We start from the raw sequence: 26,415 nt of genomic DNA on the forward strand, positions 1-26,415 counted from the left end.
TTCTGGTGTCAGCAGAATGAGCTGTTACAGGCATGAATGTATATAACAAACAATAAGGGAGGCCGAGATTAACTGTGAGAAAAGCAGGGTGGTGGCATATGTCAGAGACACTGACACAGACTGCTGATTGATAACTAGTATGGTGAGAGAAACTAAAAGGCTGTAGGTTTGTGTGTGACAGGCCAGAAGTGTGACCACAAAACATATTTGTGCACAAGTGTGCATGGTTTTGTGTTTGGTGGCTGGATGACAACTTTGGGTGTTGTCCTCTGGTATACTGTCCCCCTCCTTTGAGACAGAGTCTCACACTGACCTTGACTTTACCTATAGTCCCACCTGAACCTGAGGCCAAAGGCTAGTGAATTTGAGAGCAGTCTAGGGTACACATAGCAAGTTCCTGTCTCAAAACAACCTGCAATGAGCTGTACAACATACTGTTTATAGGTAGGGAGCGGGGACTGCAAATTTGTCGCTGTTTGACAGACTGATAGCTTGGACAGAATGAGTGACCAAAACTGTGGGTGAAAGTATGGGCAGTAAACTAGTGGAGATTGTCAAGGACCACCATTTGTAGATGAGAAATCTCACTATGTGAAATCAAGTCATGGAAGTATGTGTAAAAAGTTGGTTGTGTGAAAGAAAATGACCATGAGGCCCAAGAAGTAACTGATAAGACACAAGGTATGAGACTGTGTATAAAATGTTTCCTAGAAACCATGGGAAAGACTGAGAAATGGATTGACTGTGGCTGCTAAAGTCTGAAAGGTGTGGCGGGGGAGGGAGGGAGAATGTAACCCTGAGTCTAGTGAGTGGCAGACTGGTTTGAAGTTAACAATTGCAGCTTCCCCACAGGTTCTGGTGAGGCTGAGTAGCTGAAACACAAACCTGTCTGTGAGGAGGAGAAAAAGACTGTTCACATGGGACCAGCAGTAGCAAGGAGTCATTGTCAGCAGTTGTGAGAGAGAAACTTGACAACTAAATGGTATCTGAAAAGTATGTACGTCTGAAACGTTTCATGAAACTGAATCAAACCTTATATATGGAAAACAAAATGAGACTGAGACAGTGAACTACTTACTGTATGACCACAATCAGGGTATGTGAGAAACGTGGAGGCTATTAAATATATAAGTGTATCCATGATATGGGGGAAATGATGGTGTGTTTGACCAGGCCATGGGAAACTGACCACAGGAAACTTGATGAAAGCCTTGTAGCAATTGTGAATTAGTGACCTTGTATTGTATCAGAAGGGACTGAGGGAAAATGATGGTGAGACTGAGTGGGTGAGTAGACCAGTGCCCAAGAAGCTGTATATATGGGAATCTCTTTGCTGGGTATGGTGGCTCACACCTTCAGTTCTGGTGCTCAGGAGGCTGAAGTAGGAGGACCACCATGAGTTCAAGGCTAGCCTAGCTACATGGTGAGTTTGCAACCAGCCTAGACTATAGATTGAAACACTGTCTCAAAACAAAACACAACCCTGTGAATAAAGGAGTTGACATGGTGAAAGGTGATTGAGAAGAAATTCATTACTACACGAGGAAGATGAGTTGTCTGAGGTACTGTGCCTTTGTGTGTTCAGGTAACAGTCTTCAGAGGAGACTGTAATTCTATAACAGGCTATAAATAGGGAATTCTTGGAGATGTGACCCTAAGTGACTTTAAGAGAATAGAGGGAGGAGAAGTGATTTTATATGTGCCAGAAACTTCATGAGGCTTAGTGGTGAAAAACGTGGAGGCTATTAAATATAGCCTTAGTGGTGACTGTACATCAGTAGTTGTATAGGTAAGAAAATGTTAGGCCAAAGGAAATAAATAGTTCCTGTGATGATAGGACTTGTGGTAAAGGGACCTAGTGAGAGAAGGTACTGGTGGTATTAACCAAATGAGACAGACTATAACACAAGATGTGTGTGTGTGTGTGTCTGTGTGTGTCTGTGTGTGTCTGTGTGTGTGTCTCTGTGTCTGTTAGTAGGAGACTAATGAGGCTGGAGATCAGTGACAGAGACAATGACACCCTGAGTGAATCACAGTGTCTGAGAAGTTATGTAATCAAACACACATAAATATGTATGTAAGCCAAATGTGGTGGAGTCACTAGTATCAGGTGATCCAGATCATCATTGGCTATTCAGTTCAAGGGCAGTGTGGTCTACAGAACCCTATTATCTTATAAAATGAACACAAAATCACATGTAGGTCAGATGAGATGGCTCAGCAATTAAGTGAACTAGCCACACAAGCATGGTAACTCATTTTCCATCCCCAGAAGCCACATGTTGGAAGGAGAGAACTGACTCTTCAAAAGTCATTCTCTGACCTAGTAAAATAAAAAGGTGCCAGCAAGATGGGTAAATATGCTTACCATCAAACCTGACAATCTGAGTCTCTGGGATTCTTAATGGTCAGAAGAAAGAACCAACTCCTGCAAGTTGTCTTCTAACCTATACACACACAAATACTAAAGAAATAAATGTATTTTTTAAGAGCGAGTATGTGAGCCTGTTCCTAAGAGGCTCTGGTAGAGACTAGAAATCCTGAACTCTGTAAATAGGTGAAAAAATGAGACTTGAGAGAAAGTGATTGAGATCAAATGAGGCCATATCTGAGAGATCAAAGAATGGATATGCCAAGGCCTCCTCTCTTTGCCCTCGTCCTCCTCAAGCCCCTCCTGCTCAGTCTCCTGGGTTAGCCTCCAGTTCTTCAAAACCTGAAATGCTGGGATTCACCTGGGCTTTGCCCAGAACTCCTTCCTCATGCATCATCTCTAGTCTTATCTGGTCCTGACTTTTGAAATAGATGCTGGAAGGTAATGCCAAATTTTCTTTAATGTCCCATTAGCTCATGCCTGTCTGGTATCCTGAAGACCTAGCAACTAACAAATTAGACAAAAGGTTTCTGCCCTTCCCAACACTCAGGATTCTGAGGCAGCAGGTTTGCCATGAGTTCAAAGTCTCCTTGGGTTTCATAACTTAAGTACCTTGTTTCAAAGCAACAGTAGCATCGAGATGTGTGTGACTCAAGCCTATAATCCCAGTATGCAGAAGGGTTGCCATGAGTTCAAGGCTAGACTCTGTCTCATCTGCCTCCTCCTAAAAAAGAAAACTTCCCTTGAGGGGCTGATACTTATGGAAACTGACAGGACAGATAAGTAAATTATATCCGGCAGTAATAAACAAAACCAGACTCTCATTCTTTGTTTAAATAAGGAATCTATTAAGTAATTTGAATACCTTAGAAGTGTGTGGGAGAAAAAAAGTGTTGACAACCTTCATCCACAGGGAATCCTGTGAGTATTTATGCCATGTAGGAACAACGGAAACATCGATTATAACATTACCAGGGTAAAGGGTGATTGAATAATAGAGCCAGGCAGAATCGCAGGTTTGTTTTTACCAGATAATAGCACTGACAGCTGAAGTCTTGGAATTTTAACAAGATCCCTTTGTTCAAGGCACAGTTAGAGACAAACATATTCTCAGAGAATAGGGCACTTATATGATAGATACAAATATTAACAGAAATTTTGTCACCCCTGTCTTAGGATTTCTATTGCTATGATTAAACACTATGACGAAAAAGCAAGTTGAGGAGGAAAAGGTTTATTTAGCTTACACTTCCATATTGCCATTCATCATCAAAGGAGGTCAGAACAGGAACTCCAATGAGCAGGATCCTGGAGGCAGGAGCTGATGCAGAGACCATGGAGGGGGTGCTGCTTACTGGCTTGCTCCTCAAGGCTTGCTCAGCCTGCTTTCTTATAGATTCCAGTACTACCAGCCCAAGGATGGCACCACCCACAATGGGCTTGGCTCTTCCCCATCAATCACTAATTGATAAGATGCCCTACAACTAGATCATTTCCTCAACTGAGGCCCCTTCCTCTCTGGTGACTTTAGCTTGTGTCAAGTTGACACAGAACCAGACAGTACAACCCCCAAATCAAGAGCAGATTCTTGAGGGGCTTCTATTTTAGCCCCTTTTCAATTTATTTTTTATCTTGATTCTATTTGTAGAATGGTACTTATCTGTGACTGCAGGAGAACTAAAGTGTCACCTTTCTCAAGCTCCTTTTGTGGATTATAAAGATTGTTTTTATTTACTTCTTTATTTTTATGAAGTTGGGGATCAAACCCAAGGTCCAGCTCATGCTAGGTAGGCAGTCTACTGATAAGCTACATCCTGAGGTCCCAAGAGTGCTGTTTTTAAAAGAGTTTTAGAATTTCATTTGTTAAGGCTTGTTTTTTAAAAATTAGAAAGTAAAAATCAGGTCTGTGGAGCTCAGATTTTCCTTGAGAAAAATGGGCTGAAGATGGATCAGTCATTAACAGTGAAACAAGACACCTGTAAATTTTTTCTCTAACTATGACCCACCAGGAAAACTAAAGAGGGATCAAGGACCAAATAGTGTTTCTCAAAGTACTTCAAACCAGTATCAGTGTCTCCTAGGAGCTTGTTAGAATTGCATTAGTGGATCCCCCATGCCACACCTGCTGAATGAGAAATAGGTGGGACCCAGAAATCTGCAGTTGGACCGAGAAGCCCTGTGATTCTGTTGTGTTGCTTAGGCTGGGGAGTGTGAGTTTTCAGTCAATGATTTTTATCTGTCCTGTTCTCTATTCTCAGAGCCAACCAGATACTCAATAAATGTGGAACAATTTAATACAGCCAAGCACTGTGCTAAGTATTTTAATTTTTAGTCAGTTACAGATCTATGTCAGGTGCTGTAAATATGCTTTATGTTTTCAGAGCTGGGGATCAAACCCAAAGCTGCTTGAATGCTGGGCAAATGGCATACCACTGAGCTAAACTTCCAGCCATCCCTTTGCTTGCTTGTTGGTTTTGGTTTTGGTTTTTTGAGACAGGGTTTCTCTGTGTAACAGTCCTGGCTGTCCTGGAACTCACTTTGTAGACCAGGCTGGCTTCAGAATCACAGAGATCCACCTGCCTCTGCCTCTTGAGTGCTGGATTTAAAAGTGTGTGCCACCATCATCCAGCTTGCTTGTTTGTTTTTAAAACAGGATCTCACATACCTTAAACCTTGTTGTGTAGCCAAGGATAGTCTTGAACTTCTTCTGCTCCTCTTGCCTCTACCTCCCAATTGCTAAGACTATAGGTATCCATCAGTGTGCTCAATTTATATGATGCTAAGTACCAAACAAAAGGCTTCATCAATGCTAGGCTAGCACTCCACCAACTGAGCTAGCTCTCTAGCTACTCTCAGCCTTTAAACATGTACTTCATTTATTTGGGTGGGGGGAGGCAACACACACATGTGCCACAATGCACATGTGGAGGTCAGAGAAGAACTTAAGTGAGTCAGTTATCTCCTCCCATCATGTGTACCCTAGCAATTCAATTCAGGACATCAGGCTTTAAAGCAAGCACCTTCCCACACTGAGCAATGCCATCTCCACCCTGCCCTTCTTTAAATTTTAATTTTGAGACAGAATCTCACTAAATTAGCCAGGGTAGCCTTGAACTCACACTGTAGCCTAGGCAAGCCTTGAACTTTCATTCTGCTTGTTTCAACCTCCGAAGGAGCTAAGATTACAGGCCTGTACCTCCCATAGCCCTGTTTGTCTGCACATTTTACAAAAAAAGGAAACAGTCTTAGAGGCCAATGCTGTCTGCCCTAGGTGTGCATAGAATATTGCCCAGCTGATTGTCTTCTGTACCCCTGTAGACCCTAAGGGTTTCTTCGGATGGCCCTCTTGGGCAATGGGTATGCCTGAAACACCTCCCCCCCCCCACCCCACCCGAACCCACTTCTGAATCACTTCCCACACAATGCCACTTCCCTTTCTCACTTCCCTTGCACTGACCTTCCACACACATGCTGACCACAAGAACCTCACTTTTAGGAAAGAGGTGGGTTTTCAAGAAGGAAGATAAAGCAGGTGCCCTGATACCTTCTCCTTGATGGACTACTTGAGGAGGGCTACCCTCATTTCACCCTTCTTCAGCACCCCCATTGAAGTTGATTCAGTCACTATAGTCAAGATTGTGCATTTTACAGGTAAGAAAATGAGCCAGTTGTGGTGTGAAATGTGTATTCAAGGCAAGTCTGGTCTGCAAAGCAAATTTCAGGCCTGGTATGGCTACATTATAAAACCTCGTCTCAAAAAAAAAATAGGGAAAACTGAGGCTGAGAATTTAAAGTGACTTGTCTAAGGTCACACACCTAAGTGGTTCTTGCTTCAGACTTTCAGGCTCCAGTGCCCTTCAGTGAGAATTTGTTTCATATGCATTAACTGAAAACTAAGAGGTTTCTGGGTGGAGTGGGGTATTAGGTGGCAAAGATTAGGTGACAGAGCAGGACCAAGGGTGACAGGAAATAGAGAGGGGAGAGAAGAGGAGGAGGCAGAAGGCTCAAGGGAGAGGTCAGAGCTAAAGAGGTCATACCCTCCCAGTTCCTCCTGCCCTGGGTTCCTCTTTCCTGAGCAGATCAGGCCAGATTAAGGAAGGCCTCCTCTCTGTAAGAGAGGACGAAGACTAGTGTTCAAAATGCTTGCTAGAATGCAAGCTCCTCCATCGCTCCTGCTGCTATTGCTTACCCTGCCAGCCACAGGTAAGTGGGGGAGGGCCCAGATGTCCTCGCAGGGATGCCCAGACAAGCAAACCCTGATTGTTCATTCCTCTCCCCTGATCTTCCAGGTTCAGACCCTGTGCTCTGCTTCACCCAGTATGAGGAGTCCTCTGGCAAGTGCAAAGGCCTGCTTGAGGGAGATGTCAGTGTGGAAGACTGCTGTCTCAATGCTGCCTATGCCTTCCAGGAGCACGGTGGTGGTCCCTGTCAGGCATGCAGGTTCGGGGGGATCCTGGGCTGAGCCCTGCAATCTAGAACTGTACTCCCTTTCCCTGGACTTCTAAGAGTACTCATAACCTTGGCACTATTGCCATTTGGAGCTCTTTGTCAGGGGTATGAGCTCTGAGCATTGTTGGGTATTTTATAACATACCTGACCTTCCCCTAAGTGTTTTTAACAACTCCCTCCACTGGTTAACAGTAGGAGGGGGGATGTGTCTTTCCACCTGTTCTTGAGATCCCTTTTCTCCTACTAGGTTGCCTCACCTAGCCCTGATATGAGGGTTTGTGCCTAGTCTTAATTGTATCTTGTTATGCTGTATTCAGTTGGCGTCCCTGAGAGTCCTGCTCCTTTCTGAAGGAAAACAGAGAAAGAGTGAATCTGTGCAGAAGGAGTGGAAAGAGAAGAAACTATAGTTGGAATGTATTGCATTAGAGAAGAATTTTTAAAAATACAACCATAACTAGAAACTGCCAAATGTCCCCTGGTGGAGACCAAATCAGCCCTCATTGAAAAGTACCACTGTCAGGGCTTCCTGTAAATATTGCAGAAGGGGTGCAAGTAGGATATTTTTGGTGGTAGCTCCATTCTCCTACCTTACAACAGATAATACTTGAGTGCTTATTGTATATAGATCCATCATAGGAATGGAGGACTTTGGGGAACTTCTAAGGGCAACACTCAAACCTTTAATTGTAATGACACATTCATTGTGCAATTCCTCTGTGACAGTTTGATCTCTGAAAGCACCTCAAGTCTCCTAATCATGACTTGCAGTTTACATAAATTGAATCTTACTGTGTTGTAGATACATTTTTATGATTCATTATTCCAGGTAGCACTGTCGAGATGATGGGTTTGAGGATCTTGGAAAGCAGCTCTGGCCCCCAGTCATGCTAAAAATGGGTGTCTCTTTAGCCCTAGCATGCATACCCAGTCCTATGCAGGAGGCTAAGCATAGCTCTAGGATGTTTCTGAAGAGGCCTCTGAGCTCCTGTTTACCAAGTACTTCCTGTTTGCCTGCAACTGTACAGGGTGGTGGCCTATTGGGTTCCTGGCAGAAGTTCTGGGCTTTTCGTCCTTGCATTTGTTTATTGAGTATGGCTTTTTCCCTGGGGGGGGATTTCCAGGGCCCTTGTCATAAAGGGAAATGATATTTATCATATACTTACTGTATACTCACCTCTTCCTGTTCAATCCCCCTCCATCCCTAAGTGGTAAGTAGTCTCTCATTGATCCATCCTGAATATATACCCAGAAGCCCTCCTGTGCCAACCTGTATTCTTTATAGTCCCACATACCATCTTGTCAGTTCATACCAGGATGGAACATGGGCTCTTCTCTGTAGGTCCCCACGATGGTCACCATGGTCCTCATGGGCTCCCTGCTCGGTTACATGCTCTGAGGGGTCCCAACTGCGACACAGGCGCTGTGTGGGCAGGGGTGGGCAGTGCTCTGAGAAGGTGGCTCCTAGGACCCTTGAGTGGCAGCTACAGGCCTGTGAGGACCAGCCATGCTGTCCAGGTAAGAAAGATCAGCAATGTGGGCATACTCTCTTTATTACCCAGCACCCAGGGTCAGAGGAATCAGTGCAGAGGACTTGACAAAAGCCCTGTGTGTGGTTTTAAGGGGAACTGAGGAAGCTGGGATTGCCGGAGGAGAATGCTTAGCAGTGATGACATTTGAATTTAGTTTGAGTGATTTGGGTTGTGGGAAGGGGAGAAATTCACTTTGACTTGATTTGGGAAGAGGACAGGTCATATCTGAAGCAGAGGGACAACTATGAAGGCCACTGTCATAGGCCAAATAAGCAATGCTGGTAGATCAGGAATAGGAACAAGAGATAGGAGGACAGAGTTAGCTTATATTGGACACACATGAAAGGAAGAAATCCTAAGTCCCACCCCCACCTCCCATCTCTTTTTTTGCCACAGAAATGGGTGGTTGGTCTGAGTGGGCACCCTGGGGGCCTTGCTCTGTCACCTGCTCCAAAGGAACCCGGACCCGTCAACGAGTATGTAATAACCCTGCTCCTAAGTGTGGGGGCCACTGCCCAGGAGAGGCCCAGCAATCACAGGCCTGTGACACTCAGAAGGTCTGCCCCAGTAAGTAAAGGCAGCCACAGGACAGAGAAGGGATATCCAGGATGGATCTGGTGGGTTAGAGCAGCAAACTGCCAGGGGGAAAAGACTTGAGCATGCTTGACCACAGTTCATCCCTCCACTCCTACCACAGCACATGGAGCCTGGGCAGCCTGGGGCCCCTGGGGCCCCTGCTCAGGATCCTGCCTTGGCGGAACTGAAGAGCCTAAGGAGACACGAAGCCGCTCGTGTTCTGCACCAGCACCTTCCCACCAGCCCCCTGGGAAACCCTGCTCAGGATCAGCCTATGAGCATCGGGGCTGCAGTGGCCTGCCACCCTGTCCAGGTACGTAGGAATAAGGTCTGTGGCACACAGATAGTGGAGCTTTGGATTTCTGGCAAAGATACTGTGGCATTTGAGGAAATAAGAGTTCTTGTATCATGTGACCAGAAGCCCATCATTTGAAGACAGTTTGCCTCACATGTCTAGTGGTGGTAGCAAGGGAAGCTGGGGAGTAGGCATGATTATAAGTGGCCAGTCTTTGTACTTTCTTTGCTGCTCCAACAGTGGCTGGTGGCTGGGGGCCATGGGGCCCTGTGAGCCCCTGCTCTGTAACCTGTGGCCTGGGCCAGACCCTAGAACGTCGGACATGTGATCGCCCTGTACCTCGTCATGGGGGCCTCTTCTGTGCTGGTGATGCCACTCGGAACCACATCTGTAACACAGCCACGCCTTGTCCCGGTTAGCATCTCAGTAGGCACCATTCCCATTCTTAAGCCCCCTGACCATCAGTGCTGCCCACTCCTGCCAAAGCCTTGTTTCTTCCTGATTCTCTTCTGCCTGCCCTCATGCCTTGGTTCACCTCTGCTCCTTCATCCCCACATCTGTTCACTCCCATTCCCTCCCACAACCTTCATTCCGTTTCCTGAGGCCCTTGACTGACTCCAAACCCTTTTGCCCCTTGTGTCTACAGTAAATGGAGAGTGGGAAAACTGGGGAAAATGGAGTCACTGCAGCCGTGTGAACATGAAGTCTATCAGCTGTGAGGAAATCCCAGGCCAGCAGTCACGCACAAGGAGCTGTGGAGGCCGCAAGTTTAATGGACAGAGATGTTCTGGGAATTACCAGCATATTCGACATTGCTATGACATCCATAACTGTGTCTGTGAGTAACCCAAAGACATTACTGTAAGGGTGGGCAGCAGTGCTAGGAATTTTTGTATCCCTGCAGTCTCCTTTTCCCATTGAGACCTCCAGTTTTGACTATGTGACATTCTACCCCCCCCCATTGCAGTGAAAGGTTCATGGTCACAGTGGAGTTCCTGGGGTCTGTGCACACCACCATGTGGACCCAACCCCACCCGTGTCCGCCAGCGCCTCTGCACACCTTTTCTCCCAAAGTTCTCGTGAGTTGGGGACGTTGTGTTCCTAGGAGGGGGTCATGATGCTAAAGAATGAGAAAGGAATTGGTTACACTGAACCTGAGCTTCACCACTGCATCAAAGGTACCTACCTTGCAAGTCTTCCAGCTTAGAGAAGAGGAGAGAAACAAAGAATAGGCAAAGCAATTAGGGAACACTTCATGGTGTCTGCGCTCCTTGCTTACTAATGAAATCATGCAGGCAGTCTTTCATCTGACCTTCCCCACTGAAGTCTTCATTAGCATACTTTGACTTAGTAAGTCACCCAGGCCTCCATTCACCCCCTCCACGTTTCACTGACCTGAGGTACTCCAAGGCCTTTCAAGCAATAGTTGAAGCTAAAAGAACCCATATCTACAGACAGAAGGGACCCAGGTGAGATGGGCTATGATAGAATCCATGGAAAAGTGACAGATTGTCACTACCCTCTGGGCCTGGAAAGCTAATCAGGCCTTTTGGTGCAGACAAAAATCAGGAAAAGCATTGCTAACATCCCAATTGTAAGCGGGGTTCTGGACAGAGCTGGTTAACCACCCTAAGTGTTTACTGGACACCACAGTGGCCCAGGGGTTAGAAAGGATTAAGCTATCCATTCTTTCCTTATACCAGAGAGATCAAGATTCAGTGGACTTTTCCCAGCTAGTGAGAGGCCTGTCACTGGGATAGGATCTCCCAGCTATGGGGGTGAGATTGGTTCCTCAAGAGGAGTTAAAGGCTATGTAGAGAAGAACCAATTGAGTGAATCTGGATGAAAATGAATAGAGGGCTTACCTACTAGGAGAAATAATCCTGGCAAAAACCTTCCTGGATATATAAGGATCCATTTGGATAAAGTGGGGAAAGATAGATAAAAGAAAAGGGAAGAAGGAAGAGAAGGAGAAAGAATGGTTTAGGATAGGAATCTAAGGTGAATATAAGGAGAGAGAATGGTATGGAGGTAAGAGTATTATTATCTTGGGGGCGGTTCAATTCAAGACAGGGTTTCTCTGTGGCTTTGGAGGCGGTCCTGGTCCTTGTAGACCAGGCTGGCCTCGAACTCACAGAGATCCGCCTGCCTCTGCCTCCCCAGTGCTGGGATTAAAGGTGTGCATCACCACCGCCTGCCTGGTAAAAGTATTCTTATTACTGCCATTTTTAGATGAGAGAAACAGGCACACAAAGTTATCTTTCCTGTTTATCAGAAATAGCCCAATATCACAGTTAGATGTAGTGTTAGGTACACACTTGTTAATTCAGGTGTGTTGGTGCAAACATGTAATCCTAACTACATGAAAGGCTAGAGCCAAAAGAACCACATGTTTAAGACCTTTCTAGGCTACAGAATGAAATTCAAAGCTAACCTGGGTAACATTGTGGCATTCTCCAAATAAAAATATAGGAAGAGAGGGGATGGGTCAGTAGGACCTAAAAAAAAGAAGAAGAAGAAGAATGCTATGCTATGAGGTATGGTGGAACATTTGCCTAGCGATTACAAGACCCTAACTTTAATCTCTAATACCACAAGAAACAGGTTTTGTTATGAGACTTGCTTGCAATCCCCACATTGGGAGACTGAGGCAGGGGGATCATTGAGTTTGAGATCAGACTCTCAAAAAAAGTTTATTCAATGCATTCTTGCCTTCCCTGAGCTTCTCTCCTCCATTGCTTCCCCAATACCCCAGGCCTACAGTTTCCATGGTCGAAGGTCAGGGTGAGAAGAATGTTACCTTCTGGGGGACCCCACGGCCACTGTGTGAGGAGCTACAGGGGCAGAAGCTGATGGTGGAAGAGAAACGGCCATGTCTACATGTGCCTGCCTGCAAAGACCCAGAAGAGGAGAAACCCTAAAATCCCTTGCTTCCATTCTGACCCCTGATATTCCAGACCTCAATAAACCAGCCTTTCTCAACTCTTCTAAGATTCCTTAAAGAAGGGAGAAAACCTGCCCCCTTTCTTAGAAGTGGGACAATAGAATTTTCTAGAGCAAAGTATTAGTGGCCTGTTGCGAAATATTCTGTTCTATTGTATTTGCAGCTTGGAAAGCATGAAAGCAAGTACCCAGCCTCAGCCTGCCTTTGCCATGACTGTAAGGTGTGGGCTGGGAGACTGTGAACAAGGTGGGCTTTGTCATTGGCTGCTCACTTTGGCAGGAACTTTTTGGTTGGCCCATGTGCTATTTAGTTATTGTCTCTTACTTTATGAAGTTCCCTAGGTTGCCACCCACTCATCAGAGTCTCTCAGCTGGCAGATCTGCCAAAGTGGTGAACTGGGTGGGACGTGATCAGCGTTGGCACCCAGCTGAGAAAGCACCTGCACCCACCCACTGAAAGCAGCCTAGCTCCAGCACCACAATTACCATTAACAAATAGCTGGGGGAAGGGGCACTGAGGAGGTGGCTATGATGTACTTTGAGCTGGAGCAGGGACAAAGAGAAGCTAGAGTTAGCGTCAGCCTGGAGGAAGCCAAAAAATAAACCCAGGTACATCTTTTTACACTTTGGTGTCTACTGTATGCTAGAGATAAGTCTGAGCATCTGGGCTGGAGGAGGACTAGTAGAAGGCAAGGACATCTGAGAGCCAGTGAACAGACTCAGAATAGGCATTCCTTTTGTTCAAATATGTCTTCAATACTTAACGCCTACTGTATACTAACAATAGTGCTGGGCATGGGGACATAAGGAAAAAGGAATTAGCTGCCCATGTCTCCACAGTAAAGGGAACAACCCCAGACACCAATGTTCTTAGAATTTGCTCTTAATTTACCATTCACTGAATGCTAATCATAGAATTATGAAGGAGTCATCATAGTAGTGGCAATCACTAACACTTAGAAAGAAACTTACTGGGAGCTCAGTAGTATCTTAAGGCTTTCCATAGTGTGGATTCGTTTAATCCACAATGAACCCAGGGTCAATATTATCCTCGCTTTTCAAATGAGAAACTAGCACACGTGGTGACACTGTGTTAAGTATTAGGAACAGAGTTTGCAACTTGGTGTGATAGGTGAAGGGGACCTTTTTGGTGGGAGATTGGTAAGACCCAGAATCTTGTCAGAACATGTAACATGGCTCAGTGGATGGGAGAAGTGAAGACAAATCAATGAGAACTTGGTCATCTTGGGAAGGCTGAGTCAAAGTGAGGGCTTCTAATTGCTACTACAGAGTGTAAGAGATACAGGCTTGCAAGAAAATGGAAACTTGGCTGTGTATGTATGCACTGTGAGGTACATATCTCTATAATGTCAACTTCCAGAGGTGTGTAAGAATTAGGGCTGTGTTTGGTGTGTGATTTAAGAGGCTATGTTAAGGGAAGCTTTTTCCTTTGCTAACCACTTTGGTTTATCCCCCGCCAGTCGCCTGGGCTCTGCCGCACCAGCCTGGTTCTAGATCCGCATCAATCCCAAATAAACACACAAGACACTGTATTAATTATGAAGCTGTTGGCCTTGTTTGTCCCTTACTGGCTAGCTCTGCCTTAAGTAATTACCCCATAATTGTTAATCTAAGTATGTTTCTTACCGGAGAATAGTTCCGGACTTCCTACCCCAATGGCGTCACATGTTGACTCTCCTGTGTTTCTCCTACCCAGAATCCTCCTGGATTCCTAGCCCCACCTATCTAGATTCCTATTGGCCAGACAGTGCTTTATTAGCATAAGACTTCCCCAACATCTCCTCTTTTCTGTTTAAACAAAAAGAAAGGTCTTAACTTTAACACAGTCAAATTGAATATAACAGAACAGTTATCAAATAAGAACATAGTTACAATATTTTAGCAAGATTTAAAGAAAATATCATCCATACCATCCTTGTGAGTTCAAAGTTCTATATGTAACTTATCTTTTATCATAACTAAGGAAAACTATAACTATCTGTCTTCAACTCCATCAAAGACCACAGAAGGATAATATATAAACACTAGGATTGACAGAGGTATCTTACTGCCTGGACAGTCATCCAAAGTTCCTCTGTAACGTTGGGGCATCCATCTTCAGCCCATAGGCCACAATGTGTCTAGAACACTTCTAAGCAAAGCAGGAAATTTCAAACTGTCCATCTGCGCTGTCAGTCTGTCAGTCATTTCTCTGTGTCCTGCAGAACGTCTCCTAGACTCTTCCATGAAGCAGGAACCCTGTAAGACTGAGTTCAGCAGTCACTTTCCTGTGGGTTCTGCATGTCCAGATTATACAACAACAGTCAAGCAGTACAGGCAAGAGCAGTTTCTTGCCCAAATGGCTAATCTTGCCATGTTGAAAGCAAACTCCATAACAAGTTTCTTCGATGCCCATCTTCCTCTCAGACATAATTGGTGCTGCCAGGAGCAGACATTTCTCATTGTCAAGAAAAGCCCTAAACCATTTTAAATGCCATTTTCTGAAGGTCTTTGAGAGGTTTGAAGACTGTTTATCTATCTCAAATATATTTCTGTATCTCTAGAAACCTAACTTATGTAACTAGAAATTCTATTATAAGTAACTATCTATAGTCTGTATTCAATTATGCATTACGTTGTAAAAGATCAGTATAAGCACAATACTTAATCAAGAGGAAAAATATAAACATCACAAAATTGACCTTGAATTTGTATCAATAAATTAAAAACAATACCCATACCATAATTCCCCTTTTTACCATTAAAAAAGATTGGCTGTGATCACTAGCCAATTATAAACAATCCCATTTAAATGAAAACAAAGATTTATAAACAAGATGGGAATTGGGACGTCGCTCATTCCAAACTGCTTCCTGCTGGAAGGGGGCGCTGTTTTTACCATGGGGATCATGACAAAACTCAGAAACCTGTATAAGTCCGTATTTTCGGGGTCTGTAAGACTGCATCATCTTCGCTGTTTCGATTGTTGGAACACCTGGTCCACTGCTTCCGGGGGTCTTGGTTCGTCAAACCACAAAAGCCTGGAAGGAATTCTCAGCTTTTCATTTTCTGTAGAAACATAAATGAAAACTCCTTTTCCAAGTAACATATCCTTATACTTAAATTTTGAAGTCAAGGCATTTTCAAAAGATAGAAGTTGGATTAATTCAGCAGCATTTATAATCAAGTGTACTTTAGCAGCTGTTCCTTTCTTAGCAATCAAAAAACTGAAAAACATAATAGCGTACAGTATCCAGACTCTCTGTGTATTTTCCATCTTTACGTGGCTTATTTATTTATGTATTATTACTTTATTTATTTTACTTTTATTTATTTTTCTCTGAGACAGGGTTTCTCTTTGGAAATCTGCCTGCCTCTGCCTCTGGAGTAAATCTTACCGGCGTGCGCCACCACAATTCCGGCTTTTGTACTAGCATGGACACATGTCAGAGATACGTGCCAAAGTTGTTGCACACCAACACACAAGAAGTGATTCTTAGACCCTTCAGTATGCCCCATTCCTGTTGGAGAAGATGGGGTGGAAATTTACCTCTGCCTTGAAGACACTCCAGGAGGAGTGGTAGGCAAATTCCTCTAAAAAATAACCTATGAAAGTTAATTTCTAAAAACAGTCACATAGGGGAAAGGATGGCACTGGGAAGCTACAGGTACTAAGAGTCCATGTGTTTCCCAGGAAGAGCCACAGCCAAGATGGTTGTGGGAAGCGCTGATTTGAGCCCAGAGTAGCCAAAACAGTCTGAAGACCTGCAACTGCTCCTGAGTCACCAGAGGACACCACAGACCATGCTTTTAAAAAAGTTAGCTCTAGACGTATATGTTTTAAAACGTTAGAAATACCCAACCAGTATGCGGAAGTTCCTCATGTGAACTGCCAGAAAGCATCCTGCAGAGGAGGAGAAAGGATTAGCCAAAGCCTAGAGCAGAAACTGAAGCTGACTAGGATGGAAGAGGGAGTAAAAATGATGGCTTGGGAATATTGAACTTGGGAACTGTAGGAACACAGGGGGAAAGGGATGGGGAAAGGTTAGGTAGAGACATAGTTTCTGGAGATGAGATGGTCACAGGCAGGTTTTGAGTACTGAAAGGATAGGTATTTCTGATGTGACTACAGCATTTGCAAAGGCACGGAGATTGCACCTATTGTCTGCTTACCCCTTTTACAGATGAAGAAACCAACTAATAAATATTAAGTCATTTTACCAACCATATAGTGGATGCTGGTCTTGAACCCAGCTATGTGACTACAAATCCCATACTATTAATGGCTTAACAAACCATTGACTTAATGAATAAGGAATAAGCAAATGGTCAGGCATGGTAGTGCACACCAGGAATCTCCTTACTGAAGAGGCTGAGGCCAGCCTGGGCTACATAATATCAGGCCAGCCTGAAATACATAGCAAAGACCTAGTTTACAAAGTCTTTCAGGCAGGAGATCCCAAATCTACTTGCATATCTCCTGTCAAGTTATCTGGTCCACTATCATTGCTCACTCATTGTTTACTAGGATAATGCTGTATCCAACCATTCTGTCCATATCCTTTACTATAATCCCATTCCACTTTGTTATGAACACACTAGCACGAGCTGTTCCATCTTCCTGCCACATATACTGATCACAGTGAACATGACTCCTGCAGATGATTTGGTGGAATCCCCTCATTTCCAAAGTAGAAATTGTATTATCTACCCATAGAATTGTTTGAGGGTGGGATAAACCAGTGTACATGTAAACAAATAACTGTGGATTTATAATTTTGTTGTAGCCAAGATCTTACAAGTTGATACAATGGTTTCTATGTCCTACCAATGGATGAATTACTATCTTAGTCACTGTTCTATTGCTGTGAAGAGGTGCCATGACCAAGGCAATTCTCATAAGAAAAAAAAAACATTTAATCAGGGGTTTGCCTACAGTTTTAGAACTGAGTTCTTTATCATCATGGTGGGGAGCATGGTGGCAGGCACACAGGCTTGATACTGGAGAAGTAGTTGAAAGCTACATGCTGGTCCACAGGCAACAGACAGAAAGAGAAACTCTGGGCTTGGTGTGGGCTTTTGAACCCTCAAAGACCATCTGTGGCAACACACTTCCTCTAACAAGGCCACACCTCCTAATCCTTGCAAATAGTGCCACTCCCCGGTGACAATTCAAATGTATGAGCCTATGTGGGCTTATTATTCTTATTCAGACCACCACAATTACCTTACTCTCTCATATGAAAATATTGTTTGGTTCCCTCTCTGCCAAGTTCTTATATAAAGGAAGACAGCCATGGACACTGATGACACTGGGTTTGGGCTAGGTCCAAAGCAAAGGAATTAGGGCATGTAGAATAAACGTGTACATGGGGAGGAGGCTTGATACACATCAGAGCTAGCTAGTGCTGCAGGAAATGTTTCTGCATTGCATACCAGGGTTTCCATGTTCATCTGGGAGCATGTGGAAGCATGTGATTTCTCTAGATGTGTATACTTGTTGAGACTCTCTGGGTGTTTGTGTGTCAATGTGTTGTTTGTATGTATGATGTGTGCTGGATATGCTCATGTGTGTTACCCTGGGCTTGTATGTCCACATGTATTCTAGGATGGCTGTGTCTTCTATGATATACATATGCCCTGTGTCTTTCCTTACTTTTCTGTGTGTGTTATTCCCTGTTTCTTCAGGCTCTCACCATCAAGGGCAAGGATATGCACACTACCCAAGGGTCCACCTCTGTCTGTCTAGTGATGTTTACACCACTTCCATGCTCTTTTTGTGGGGGGGACATACTATGGATGCAGGGAACAGGTCTCGCCGGGAACACTGCAGTAAGGAAAATTTCTACTTTTACTGTGCCCTCTGAGTGTGCCTGTACTCCCCATCCTCACCCCCCAAATGCCTTCACCGGTGAAAATCAACACTGGAAACCGAGTATCTAGAAAGGGTAACAGTGTATGAGAGCGAGTGAGCCTAAAGATCAGAAAGGGGCAGCTAAACCAGGTAGGGTCGCGAGGAGAAAGCGTCCTTGCTAGGGGTCCCGACCCTCCGGACAAGAACCCCACCCCCACTCCTCAAATTGCGCATCCCCTATCCGAGGGGGGAGGGGAAGAGGATGCGGCATGGCGCGTGCGCACTGTAGGATTCAGCACCGCGGACAGAGCCTTCGCCCCCGCGCTCCACCACCTCCCCAGCACCGAGGGCGAGCTGACGTCAGTCGCCAGCCCTCCCCAAACTCCCCTTCCCCGCCGCCTTGGTCGCGTCCGTGCCACCGTGGGTCCAGTCGGACCGCACCACGAGAGACACGAGATAGGGGATTGCGGGCGCGACCATACGCGCTGCGGTGGCGGAGCCTCAGTGCTGCCTCAGTCTGCGGCGGGCAGCAGAGGAGTCGCGTCGTGCCCGAGAGCGCCGCCTTGCTCCTGGGCCCCTCGCGCTCCGTTCCTGCGGCCCACAGACCCACAGCTCCTTGGACCCCCTACCCCAAGCCGCCACCATGAACTACCTGCGGCGCCGCCTGTCTGACAGCAACTTCATGGCCAATCTGCCGAATGGGTACATGACAGATCTGCAGCGCCCGCAGCCACCTCCGCCTCCGCCCTCGGCCGCCAGCCCCGGGGCCACGCCCGGCTCCGTGACCGCCACTGCTGAGAGGGCCTCCACGGCCGCGCCAGTGGCCTCTCCGGCAGCCCCTAGTCCCGGGTCCTCGGGGGGCGGTGGCTTCTTCTCGTCACTGTCCAATGCGGTCAAGCAGACCACAGCAGCCGCAGCCGCCACCTTCAGCGAGCAGGTGGGCGGCGGCTCTGGGGGTGCAGGCCGCGGGGGCGTCGCCGCCAGGGTGCTGCTGGTCATCGACGAGCCGCACACCGACTGGTAAGCCGCTGTTGCGCCTCCTCGAGGGCCTTGGTCCCCAGATGTTTCTACAGTGAATGAGCAATTATAGATCGCCACTTGTGTGCCTGGTATCTGGCCCCTCGCCCAACTACTTCCTCTTAATGATTTATGCTCAACCTTTCCTTAACGCTCTGCTTTTACCTCCCCCAAACTAAAATGGGTACAAGGAGCAATTATCTGTTGCCTATGCCTCTTCCCCTCTCCTCATTTCCAAAAGCCTTTGGATTCAATATGTGCAGAAAGCTTTCAAAGGCCAAATGTGCCCTACCTCTGCCCAACTCTTGCCTGGAAGTCCTCTTCCTTGCTGAGTCTTGTAAACATCTATTCAGTACCTGCAGTATACCTCACTGAAGAACCCTTTCCTGGGGGGTCTTTGCCTTTAATGACTTCCATGAGCATGTTTTGAGAGCCTGATTCGTGCCCTGTTATGCTCACCCCTTGCCCTAAGGCCTTCTCTCTAACGGATCTTGTGAACACGTATCCAGTTGATGATGTGTCCCACCCCAGAAGACCTCTTGAAAGACCTTTCAATCCTGTCTGTAAACAGTAATTGAGTAGTGTCTGTTGTGTATTGCTCCCTAGATTCTCATCACAAGCTTTGCTCCAAAAGGATGCTATGAACCTTGACTGAATGCCTTCTATGTATTCCAAGTCTAGGTGCGTGCTCTGAAGGGTCGTTCTCCAAAGGATCAAAGAGGCGTTAAATGCTTGACGTGTACCATTCCTAAACCCACCTCAAACGAATCATTTTCCAAGTGTGAATTCTGTGAGCATTTTCAAGCTTCCCATGCGTGATTCATTTCCAGTCTCTCCTCAATGACCTTTTCCTATAATGAACCTAGAAGACATTTACCGAGTGCTTCCTGTATCTCCTGTTCTCCAGACACGTTTTCCAAGGATACATTCAGTATTGATCATTTCCCTAAAATGGTTCTTTCCTTTAGTAGATTCAGCAAGCATCTGCTGAGTGTCAGCTGTATATCCCACTCCCAAGCCTTTATCCAATGCCTTTTTCCTTCAGGGGCTTCCATCAGCATATACTGAGTACCTTTGCATGACCCAGTCAAAGATCTTTCCACAAAGATCTATGACAAGCGTTAATCCAGTACTCAAATATCCAGTAGTTGTTGTGGGCACCATTTGGGTCACTTTTGCAAAAGGCTTTTCTTTTAATCCCTCCTTAGAGCATTTATGGAGCACCTGCTCTTGACCTTCTCCACAAAAATCTTCCTTGTATCAAAAAACTGTGCTTGCCTAGATCAAGCTTCTGCACCCCTTCCCCTTCCCTTGGGACTTTTCCTCCAAGGATTTAGTGCATATTTATCAAACGGTTCTGCATTTATCCCTACCCTTTCTCACCAAAGGTCATTTGTGAATAGTCAGTGAACACTGATTTCTTGTCCTCTCTGAGCTCCAGTCTGACGACCTTCCTCCAAAGACCCTTTCCTCCAGTGGCTCCCGTGAGCATTTAGGGGGATCTCCTGTGTGTTTATGCCTGTTCCTCAGCTGCCTTTACTAGTACTTGATGCCGTCGGCACCTATGCAGTAACTGTTGTGTATAGGAAGTACATTTCCCTTCATTAACCCCTTGGAAAACCTGCCCCAACCACAAAGCCTGTCTTCCAAGCTTTCCTCCAATTAACCCAGAACCTGCTATATAAGAATCACCCCTTGCCCATTCACTTTAGCGCCCCCTAGGATTCTCTCTCCCCAATCTTAAGCAAGACTGTTACTGTATTTAAGCCAGTCAACACTTAATGAGAACCAACTGTATGAGTCATCCCCAGTCTCCTGTTTCCAGGTCTCTGGAAGTTCCTGACACTGTTTCAATCAAAATTATTAAGTACCATCTGTTTACTAGTTTGATCACCCCTCCCTCATAGGCCCTTAGCATACCATCCTTTCTATTTAAGCCCTTTAACCCATTGTATATATTTATTGTATACTTTGTATGTAACAGAATGGGGGATGCATTTGTTAACCACTTCTCTATACTAGGAAGAACCCTCCCTCAGCTCCCCTTTCTTCTCATCCCAACTACTGCCTGAATTTCCTAGAACTTTTCTACTTATTCCCGTAAACATTTAATGTGCACAAATTGTATGCTTTGAACAACACCTTAAAATCCAATTTCCCCCATTATTCTGAGGAGATCCTGTACCTTGCACACTATGTAGGCACCTCTCCAGCAGTCCTTCCCTTCACCCATCAATCCAGAAAGCACTTATTAATCTCTTGCTGTATTCTCTCCAGGTAACCACATTCTCATTGGTGCAGTAAGCTGTTCAACTTTTCCTCCAGCAACCCTTAAAATGTGAATTGAGCCCAATTCATGATTTCTTCACTATTAACTGTTCCCCAAGGCAGTGTAGTCATTTTTGGCTCCATTTGCTTTATTGAACTCAGCAAACGTTAATGAGTCCTGTGCTACATATTGTTAGATGTTCCTTCTCTGCTTCAGCCCTACAGGCAGAGTATTCCATTGATTTTTCCACCAGTTTCTCAACTGAATATTGGTGTCCATTCCCCTTTCTCTAATTGTAATCTAATATCTTCTGTTTTTCTTCTAATCTCCAGCAAACATTTATTGAGTACTTACTGAACTCAGCAAGAGACTAGTCCCCCTCTCCTTCAGCATCCCAGAAGCCCCCATTTATTCCAACAGCTTCTTCAGTCTTTTTCCTCTAGGCAACTTGGAAAATATTCATTTTGTGTCTTCTAGGTATATAGGGACATTGATAGGAGAGAGCCCAAGTATATGAGGCTCAATGTGGGAACAGAGAAATTGCAGACTTTCAGAACCATGAAAGCTTTGAAGGTTTCAAATTGGAATAATAGAGGAATTTTAAAATGTTGTGATAAATGCATACCTGTGTATAGCCTGGTGCCATCTCTCCAGTCTTCACCAGAACCCTTCTTTCTTCCTCAACCTCCATGCTGTGAAGTTGCATTCTCTAAGTTGAGAGGATTTAATTTTTTTAATGTTCTGAGGCAAGGTCTCCCCATGTAGCCCAGACTGGTCTTGAACTTGTGATTCTGCTGCATCCTTGTGATTCTGCTGCATCCTCTTCATACTATACTCTGCCCCATCTCTACTTTTTAGAGATAATTTGGTCCAGTGTTTTTCAATCTGTGGGTCACCTATTGCCCATGATCAGCATTCCACTTTCTTTACAAAACAAGATACATGAAAATAGAGAACAGAGTATGTAATAAGACTGTTATTCCAATAATATATACAATATATTATGTATACCATATATTATATATTACATATTGCATGTGCTACATAATGACTTTATACTGTATAATACATCTATAAGTATAGGATTTTCTCCACAAAATGAAATAAAATAGAATAGGAAATACAAAACGGCATTGCATATAGAAATTATTTACCAAAACTTTTTTTTGAGAGTGAGCCTTGATATGTGACCCAGGCTGGCTCAAATTCATGATCTTCCTGTCTCCATCTCCCAAGTGATGGATTACTAATATATAGGACTATGACAAAGTTGAAACTTTAATTCCGATTATATATGTATACTTATGTATATTCTACTATACATACTAGAGATATGTATAATATATATTTTTATGTACTATATATTATATAAGTCATATCTGAATCCTGTCATGAAACATATGGGTCTTATATAATATATGTGTGTGTGTATAACATGAGTTATTATGTAAATATGTATATAGTGGGTTATGTAAACTGTGTTTCTGATTGTGGCTTCTTTTCTTAGATAGACTTCCCTGGAGACAGACCCTTCACCTTCAGCTAGCACCTCTGTTGGTCTCAGTGGCTTACTTGGTGGGTGATCCATTCCTTCATCTGTGAAGGATCCTTGAGCCTGTGTCCCCATACCTCAATCAGATTCTGACTGCTTCCTTACCATGAAAGCTGAACAAGGAGTTCCAACAGATGTCAAAGTAGATGGCCTGGGTGCCAAATCTGCTCCTTACTTCCCCCAGTGTGTATCAACAAACCTACTTCCTCCTTCCTAGCAATCAATGTTACATTCTTCTGCTAGTGACTTTTCTTTTCTTTTATCAAAAGAAACCTAAAGTGCCCAGGTGGTGATCATAGCTTAGAGTTTAATGGGATTCTTGCTATGTCCCCTGGTAGCAGTGCCCCCCCCTTGGAGAACCAGGACCTCTAACCTTGCAGAAACCTGAGGGAACAGGAAGCACAGATTCTAAAAGTGGATCACTGGGATTGATGGTAAGCTGGGCTATTCCCATTGTGACCTCTGACTTCCCAGACTCATGTGCTCTACCTATTAGAAGAACAGCATATACCATGGTCATGGACTGCGGGTTTGCACTGCCTTTAGGAAAGTAATGCCCATTCTTGCATGGTGTCATCTCTAAAATGAGGTCATACTTATGGCTTCATTCTTTCGGGCCAGCAGCCTCTGGGTGGTGCGTTATGGAACCTTGCTGATGATTCCATAGTCATAGGCCACTTTTGCATCTTTGCCTTCCTTTACTTTGTTATGGCATGTGTACTTTTGTTTGCTGCAATGCTATATGAAATCCCATATCGCTGGGAATCAAGTATTATTTAAACCCTTGGACAGCTAGTGTTGGTCAGAAAATGAAAAAGCAAACCATACATGAAAACTGCTAGTCAAAATGGATCACTATTATTTCCAACATAGAAGAAGCCCAGTGCAGTAAGCTTGTTCCAAGTGGCTGGTTAGTCTTGAGGTATGGTGTCATATCAAAGATTCAATGTTGATCTCTTTTTCTAGAAGATTGGAATATATATATATGTATATATATCTTTTATCTCTCTGCTGCTGTTGCCATTTCATTTGTGCACCCATCTGCTAGCGCTGGGATGGTTCGTTAAAGGCTGGCTGACATCATCTGGCTGACTCATCCTATCTACTTGGTTGCCTAGTGCCACTTCCATGGTGGATGAAGCCTAGTGGGTGTTAGCACACAGTACAAAGATCTTCACTCCTCCCCTTTTACCCACTCCCATATGTTCACACACAGTTCTGTACCTCAGATCTCCTTGTCAAGATCTTCCAGTCATTTTCCTTCCTGGCCCCTGAGCAACCAGACAAGCTACTCAACATTATCTCAAAAAATCTGACTTTATTGCTTTGTGAGTGTGGCATCACTCAGCTCATAATGAGCTGTTTTGTGTGCACAGTCACTTGGTGTCCTCGGTCAAGCATTCTGTTGCTATCAGAGAGAAACACTGTAGTGGAATCTGTTTCTCAGACAGCATATAACTTAGCCAGGCATGTTGGGTGACCCTTTCCTGCAATCCGAGATCAGGAGGTAAAAGTATCAGTAGTTTGATGCCAGCCTGGGCTACATAGCAAGTCCCAAAACAGATGGGGCTACATAGTAAAACCCTATCTCAAATACATCAACCACAAGAATATCCAAGCTGCTACTGCGGATGGCATGGCCTCCCTGCAGAGCTCTGAGAGTCGCATACTTAAGCTTCTCCCCACTGCATCCATCTCCACTGCTGACACCCCTGGTATCAGAAGACTTTCTAGGTCAAGTGGCTTAAAAGTCAGGACTGTTTGTACCATATCTTTGATCTGCCACAGAGCCCTCTTATGTTCTTATCCCTACTCAGAGCTGACAACTTTACATGCCACCTAAAACATAGGTCTAGATGTAGAACATAATGCTTTCACAACTTGAAAAAAAGCCTGCCTGCTGTCTGTTTTCGAGGTAAAGGGCATGAAATGCAAAGGTTTGCTCTATTCTGTGGAAGTGTTGTCCTGTCATGCTTTTTGGTCACTGGATCCCTAAAATTATTACTAATATGATAGGTACCTGGGTCTTTAAATGGTTTGTCTCTTGCCCTCTCAAGCTCACGAAAGACATGATCTTACTATGTAACCTAGAGCAACCTGGAACTTACTAGGTAGTCTAGGCTGGCCTCAAATTCATGATCCTCCTGCTTTAGGCCTCTGAGTGCTGTGCTATCATCCCCACCTCAGATCACGTGTGTCTTATCAAAGCAATACGTTAACCATCTCTTATTTATCTTGCATAATCAGTATGATGTAACTGATATAATGGTCCAGTGTGATATTCTGTGGGATGTCCAGATGGTCCAGATTCCTTTGGACTATATAGTGTAGGTTGAGAGAAAGAAAATAGCCCTATGAAAAGCCATCAACAAATATGTCAGAGTCACATGAACTGTTTCTGGTCCTCTTTTCTAACCAGAATTGAAGAATTACATTTGTCAAATTGATAGCTGCCAGCTATACCTAGTGCCTTATTAATCTGTAATAATGATAACGTGTCCAGTATGGTAGCAGCAGACAGGGGTCATAGCAGTCTACAAGAAGTCTTTGGATCTGTCCAGCCTCCTCAGAGACACAACTGGTTAATTCAGTAGAGAAATGATGAAATGAGTGTCCTTGCATCCTCTCTAGAGCTTTCTGGGTGGTCCCGTTTTCTATCATCTCCTCAAGAATGTATACAGCATTGCTTTCAATTTACTGTTGTTTTGTTCTGTTTTTTTCCAGTGCTGGAGTTGAAACCCAGGACTCCATGCATGTTAAGCACGTGTTCTGCCACTGAACTATATACCCAGCCCTGATTTACTACTTTGGTAGGGGTATGAAGGTGCTTCTGTTTGCACTCTCCTCTGCAATAGCTGTTATCCCACTTGGGTCAGTCATGGAAACAAACATTAGGGTATCTCTGGGTCCAGATGATTCACTGTGAGCAGGATCTAGTTATCTAGTCGATTCTCCAGGGTACTAATTGGGAGTAGATCCTGAGCAGGGTAGGCATTGACTAAGGTACCTGCTTCACTCAAGGCCTTTTGCATTGTTCTCATCAGAAGGAAGGTTTTTATGTAGTAAAAGTGAGTAGACTAGCCTGGTGGTAGTGGCCCACGCCCAGCAATTGGGAGGCAGAGGCAGGCGGATCTCTGTGAGTTCCAGGCCAGCCTGGTTTACAAAGCTACACAGAGAAACCCTGTCTCAAAAAACCAAAAAAAGAAAAAGTGAGTAGACTGCTTTGGTTGGTATAGTGGGTTCAGACAGATCTGTAAGTTCAGGATGTTTACTTGCATCTATCTGTAGATGGAAGTTTCTGTCCCACATGGTCCTGTAGCCATTCAGCCCCAAATAAACACACAGAAACATATTAATTATAAACTGTTTGGCCAATGGCTCAGGCTTTTTATTGACTAGCTCTCTCTTAATTATTAACCCATTTCTATTAATCTGTGTATCTCCACATGATCTTGGCTTACCAGAGAATACCCAGGCGTCCTACCTTCCCAGTAGCTACTTGGCATCTGCCTGACTCCAGTTACTACTTTTTCTATCCCTATTTGAATTTCCCACTTGAC

The 26,415-nt window shown here is 44.6% G+C and overlaps 2 protein-coding genes across 3 annotated transcripts in view; both read left to right on the forward strand.

Moving 5' to 3' along the window:
- The first annotated feature begins 5,029 nt into the window (after positions 1 to 5,029).
- Positions 5,030 to 12,202, forward strand: LOC101825533 (complement factor properdin). Its single transcript, XM_005085711.4, has 9 exons — positions 5,030 to 6,574; positions 6,661 to 6,811; positions 8,160 to 8,335; positions 8,746 to 8,916; positions 9,047 to 9,238; positions 9,461 to 9,634; positions 9,867 to 10,058; positions 10,188 to 10,299; positions 11,976 to 12,202. Exons 1-9 carry the CDS (start codon positions 6,511 to 6,513, stop codon positions 12,139 to 12,141), a joined length of 1,398 nt encoding a protein of 465 aa, XP_005085768.1. The 5' UTR covers positions 5,030 to 6,510; the 3' UTR covers positions 12,142 to 12,202.
- Positions 12,203 to 18,499: 6,297 nt separating this feature from the next.
- Syn1 (synapsin I) overlaps positions 18,500 to 26,415 on the forward strand; it is a 41,076-nt gene continuing 33,160 nt past the window's right edge. For both annotated transcript variants that reach the window (XM_005085714.4, XM_005085715.4), the window contains exon 1: positions 18,500 to 19,037. In XM_005085714.4, the coding sequence (XP_005085771.1) occupies positions 18,661 to 19,037 (377 nt within the window). In that variant the 5' untranslated portion in view covers positions 18,500 to 18,660. The remainder of the gene's footprint in view (positions 19,038 to 26,415) is intronic.

The sequence above is a fragment of the Mesocricetus auratus genome, unplaced genomic scaffold (genome assembly GCF_017639785.1).
Source record: "Mesocricetus auratus isolate SY011 unplaced genomic scaffold, BCM_Maur_2.0 Super-Scaffold_100033, whole genome shotgun sequence".
Taxonomy (NCBI): Eukaryota; Metazoa; Chordata; class Mammalia; order Rodentia; family Cricetidae; genus Mesocricetus; species Mesocricetus auratus.

Coding starts and splice junctions, on each gene's coding strand:
- LOC101825533 (XM_005085711.4), top strand. CDS start 6,511: ATGCTTGCTAGAATGCAAGCTCCTCCATCGCTCCTGCTGCTATTGCTT. Junction 8,336..8,745: donor GGACCAGCCATGCTGTCCAG/GTAAGAAAGATC, acceptor TTTTTGCCACAG/AAATGGGTGGTTGGTCTGAG. Junction 9,239..9,460: donor TGGCCTGCCACCCTGTCCAG/GTACGTAGGAAT, acceptor CTGCTCCAACAG/TGGCTGGTGGCTGGGGGCCA.